General features: G+C 58.4%; 1 protein-coding gene across 1 annotated transcript in view; it reads left to right on the top strand.

Annotated features, from left to right (window-relative positions):
* The window catches only part of BCL7A (BCL tumor suppressor 7A), a gene marked incomplete at its 5' end in the record, with an annotated part of 17577 nt that overhangs the window by 7186 nt on the left and 5230 nt on the right, over nucleotides 1-5161 (top strand). The window contains one exon of the mRNA XM_023528149.1: nucleotides 3898-4172. Within this exon, the coding sequence (XP_023383917.1) occupies nucleotides 3898-4172 (275 nt within the window). The remainder of the gene's footprint in view (nucleotides 1-3897; nucleotides 4173-5161) is intronic.

The raw sequence follows: 5161 nt of genomic DNA, 5'->3' as shown, positions 1-5161 counted from the left end.
CAGGGAGTGACTCAGATGTCACGTGATCTAGTGTTTGGACAGTTCGTGCTGTGGAGAATTATAAAGTAGGGAGGGAAAGGGGGAGCCTTGCCGCATTATGGGGAGTGTTAGGATTTGGGTGGTCGGAGAAGGCCTCACTGAGCAGATGAGGCTCAAATTAGCCGGGGGAGGAAGCCCCGTGGATAATGGGGAGGAGGGCCTTGTGGGCACAGGGAACCCGTGCAAAGGCCCTGCGGCCCGACTGTGCTCAGTGTGGCTGGAGGGGAGTGGGTGGGGGGCTCAGACAGCGGGAGAGGTCGGAGAGGAGGCGGGGCCGCAAGTGTGGGTGGCCAAGGCCACTTCACTGACCCTGACCTATGCCCGGTGGGGCGGGAGCCACTGGGAGTTCAGTGTTGTGGTCTGAGGGGTCACTTTGGTTGCCAGCATTGAGAACAAACAATGAGGGGGGTGCGGGATGGAGCCAGGAGAGGGGAGGGGCTGGCGGAGGCGGCAAGAAGTGGTGACTGGGGAGCACGTGCGTGTGCGTGTGCGTGTGAGTGTGTGCGCGCGCACCTGGATGTCTGTGGATGTTTGTTCTGAGGTCTTTGCGCTCCCCTTAAAGGAAAAACTTCAAACCCAGATGGCCCTCGGCTTACAACGGTTCGACTTAGGGGTTTTTGACTAGGACGGTACGAAAGCCTTAGGCGTTCCGCGCAAACCGGACTTTGAATTTCGACCTTTTCCCGGCGTGCGTCACGCGGTGCCATACCCTCTCCTGATGCCGGACAGCGGGCCCCAGCTCCCGCTCTGCCACGCCATCACGGGCCGGGGGGCCGTGGGGCACAGGAGGAGCTGGTCACGTCTGGGCCGACACTTGCTAGCCATGTGGCCTTGGGCTGGCAGCGTCACCTCCGGCACGCCTTCCTGTTTCCTTTTCAAAAGGGACAGAAATGTTGTCTCCCGTCAGGTCACCGCAGAGTGAGTGAGGCGGGAAAGTTAGGCGGGATCTTGGCTGAGCCCGGCTCGTGGGAAGGGGCCTGGTGAGCAGTGCCGGGGGTCACTCAGGTGTGGGCCACGCCCGGCTTCTGCTTTCCCGTCCTTTCTCCCTGGCCATGGCCTCGTCACTCCTTGTTTGGGGTCTGCGTCTCCTTTGCCCTAAAGGGCCAGGTCATGCTCAGCCGCAGGAACCATATCTTAGGTTAACGCTTCCTTCCATAACGACATTTTGGTAACCGCCGGCTCCACAAGCCTTACAGGCCCAGGTGGGAACTATACCGGGTCCCCTTCCAGCCACCCCAGGCCACTGGGCCTGCATGGTTGCCCGGCCTTACTCAGGCAGGACCAGCACAGGGGGCCAGGCCCATCTGCCTCCCGCCAGGGGCTGCTGGGCTTCCCAGGGGGCGGCAGAACCCCCGCGGCCTCCCAGGTCGGGGCACACTGCCTGCCTTCAGGACGGAGCGGGTCGGTCGCCCGCCGTTGACCTTGCTTTGAACTTGTTTACTGCCCAGTGAGTTCAGGGAATGACATAATGTTCAAACTCCCCGGACTAAATTTAGGCCCCAGGAAAATAATTTCCCCTGGGCGAGGTTCCAGCACCGTCTTGCTACGGGAATCAGGCCTCTGTGCCGAGCCCTGGCTCCAAGGCCGGTCTCCACGGAGTGCTCAGGCCGGGCAAGGGGTCAGTGTGACTCTCGGGGTGACCAGCTCTCTTCGTGATCTACGCCTACATCTGGGGCGCCACGTCCCACACCACTTTGCCGAGCCCACTGTGTCGGGCAGAAGGGGAACTGTCGTCAGGGAGGACAATCACAGACGGAGATGTTTCTCAAAGCACACACGTTATGAAATAGACTATAACGTTGTCATGGATTTTTATTATTATTATTATTGAGACGAAATCCCCATAACATGAAACTTAACAGGTCACAGGCGGCAGAAAATGCATTCACAGTGTTGCATGGCCAGCACCTCTGTCTAGTCCCAGACTATCATCAGCCCAGTGGAACCCCTGTCCCCCTGCCCCTGGCACCCCCCACCTCTGCTTTCTGTCTCTGTGGATTTGCTTGTTCTGGACGTTTCACAGACACGGAACGTCCTATGCTGTGTGGCCATTCGCGGCTGGCTCCTTCCGCTCAGCATCGTGTTTTCGAGGTTCATCTACGTCGTGACGTGTGTCAGGGCTTCGTTCCTTTCTGTGGCTGGGCCGTGTCCCGTCGTGTGGATGGGCCACGTTTCGTTCGTCCTTTGCATCTGGTCGTTCACACTCGGGCCGTTCTCATGTCCTGGCCACTGTGAGTGGTGCTGCTGGGGACACGTGTGACCAGTGTTTGAGGACCTGCTTCCAGTTCTTTTAGGTCCGTAGCTAGAAGTGGAATTGCTGGGTGGTCTGGCAATTTCGTGCTTAGCTTTTTCGAGGAACGGCCATTAACACGGATTTTAAAGGTAAAACTGAAAATGTCAAAGAAATGTCAGGTTTATGGGGAGTTTGGTTCTGTGCTCTAGGTGATCCCTCGGTTACTGCCGTCTGGGGTTCTTTTGCTGCTCGGGTACTTTTCCTGTCCTTCCACTGAATCCTCACAGTGACTCGACAGGGAGGCTGTTGTCAGCCTTAATTTTATGGGGAGGGGGGGCTGGGGCTGAGGGCCGGTGTGGCAGAGGCAGCGTTGGAACCCAGGTCCTTCCGTAAACCCGGTGTCCGCCCAGACGCCAGCTTGTAGGCGGAGCCCCGCCCTGGTGGGGGTGGGCCCCGGACCGTACCCCTGGCAGCAGGAGACCCCAGCTCAGACCCCGTGGGGTGTCAGGTCTGTGAGCACTGCCCCTAAGACATCAGGACCGCTGGTGTGGGGAGGGAAAGCATGTTAACAGCCGCTCACCTGGGCTGGATGGGCTGATAGGTCGGCCTCCTGGGGAGGTGGGGCTGCTGCCTGCCCGGCTCCCCAGCCCCCTGCGCCCCTCGCCAGTCAGGCCCATTTCCCCATGTTGCTTGCTTGCTTAAAAACTTAAGCCTGGATTCCCACCCCACCTCCTCCTTTGTTACTCCTCTGCCTCAGCAACCCCAGAAAGTAAGGCATTCTTGAGTATTTTAGTGCGCATAAAAAAAAAATCAGAGTGGCATATGTTGTTGGGGCCTCGCATGCCAGCTGGGGCCCTGGGGGGGATGTCACTGTTCTCTCCGTGAGCTCTCCAGCTCAGCGCCCCAGATAAGCTTAGGTGGGACCACAGGTACCTCTTCTTCCAAAGCCGCACCCCCTCCTGCAACCTGCTGTGCCCTGCTCCTTCCCTGTGCTAAAGGAAGAAATAACCCAAGTAACGGGCAAAACAGGATTCATTAAAGAAGTGACTGCTTGCTAGGGTGCTGTGCAGCCATCTTGCATGTTCTCGTACTTCGAGAATTTTTAAAGACATGAACGATGCTTCCAAAATGCCGTGTGATCCCTGTTTGGGGAGCGAGGAGGATTGTGTGCGGGTCGCGGGGAAAACATCTGGAAAGATGGGAGTCAGTCGGTCCTCCGAAACGTTAGCCGGGTGGCAGCCCTGGGCCGCGTGAGATAATCTGCGGTTTTAACTTGTTTTTCTTCCCCTGTCTTTTCTGTTTCTTGCTGTGATCAGTCATTGCTCTGACGATCAGGAAAACACCCATTCCATTAAGGGAGGTGTTTGCGAAGGACCAGTTACCTATGGGGGCAGATGGGGAGTGCTGGCTCCCGTGGAGGAGGGAGGAGTCGCAGCCATAGCGGCTGGAATGCTCTGTGGCCACCAGGGGGCGCTGGGTGCCCGCGGCACAGAGGCTGTGGCACCCTTTAGATGTCCTCTAGGGGCACGTGGCAAAGCGGTGGGTGTGCGGGCAAGGGCCGGAGGCCACAGGGCCAGCGCCTGTCCTGCCTGGCTGCTGAACACGACATCGCTGAAAAAAATAAGCAAGAGGCTCCCCAAACCCGGCGGCTCACGGCGGCCCTGACAGACCGCCTGGCCCCCAAACCACCCAGCTCCAGGTATTTTTAGTAATGGGTCCATCTGGCCTCGCATCTCACGTGTCTGAAAACAGCTTCTGTCATCGTGTTCTTCCCTCAGACGCTTCCGACGAGCCGAATTCACAGTCTCCAGCGGAAAACTCGATGAGCAGTGCAGAGAACATCGAGCGGCAGCCGCCTGGAGACGCGGGGCCAGGGGCAGAGACGTCCTCAGTCTCTCAGGTACCTCGATCGAGGTCTCAGAGGGGCAGCCAGATCGGCCGGGAGCCCGTTGGGGTGTCGGGGGTACGTTGAAAGGTGTTTTGTTACTTTGTTCTCTCGTGTTCTCGTTGGACAATTGGCACTTGCGTGTATCCGTTGAGCTAGAGTCGGGAGCGTCCTTCTGTGTCCCGCCCTGGCACGGGGGCTGTCGTGAAAGACGAGACACAGGGACCCTGCCCTCGCGGTGGGTGCGGGAAGAGGGAGGGCACCTCGTCCCAGCCTCAGCTTCGTCACTCTGCTTATTTGCGTCCACCAAAGCCCTGCCTGCTCTCAGAGACCCAGAGTCAGCTTCCTCTAGAGCTGGGCAGATGTTGTCAGCATCTTCAGTGCTGGGTGAAACAGTCTTTGGAGATATTTTGCAGCTGACCACACTCCCGCTTCCTCAGACCCCTTGCTGGATTATCACTCTTTGTCAGAATCTGGTTTGAATCAGACAGTGCAGAAGCAGGGGGCCCAGTGGATAGGAACGAAGGTCCCGGGTTCGAATCCCAGCCCCGTCACTTAGCACGCACTGAGCCGCAGTGTCTCCAGCTGCCAGAATGGGGTCGCAGAGCCGTGCTGGGGCCAAGGTGAGGCTGAGACGAGAAAATGGGAGAGGGGGCATGCTCTCGGCGGAGCCGGACCCAGGACGTGCCTCAGTGTTGCTGTGGCCACCAGGATGACTTATACCGTCGACCTCCTGTGCCCATCCAAAAGGAGCGGGGACACAGAGGTATCAAAATGTCAACTGGAAACATTTCCCCTTTGCTGAGTCGTTTCTAGTCGGTACCTTGGGGGAAACTGACAGTAAGTTAGCAGGCAGGAGGGAAAGGCCGGGATGCAGCAAGGCTTGGCCGGCACACCGTGGAACCTTGAGCCAGGCCTCCCTAGGGGACGAGCCCCAGACTTGATCTTCTGCATATCCTCGGTTCTGCACCTCCCTCTCTTCTATGGAACACTCTCCAGATGCC

This window comes from Pteropus vampyrus, unplaced genomic scaffold (genome assembly GCF_000151845.1).
Source record: "Pteropus vampyrus isolate Shadow unplaced genomic scaffold, Pvam_2.0 Scaffold23, whole genome shotgun sequence".
Taxonomy (NCBI): Eukaryota; Metazoa; Chordata; class Mammalia; order Chiroptera; family Pteropodidae; genus Pteropus; species Pteropus vampyrus.
The sequence above is the reverse complement of the archived record's forward strand: the minus strand, read 5'-3'. Positions and strand labels throughout refer to the sequence as shown.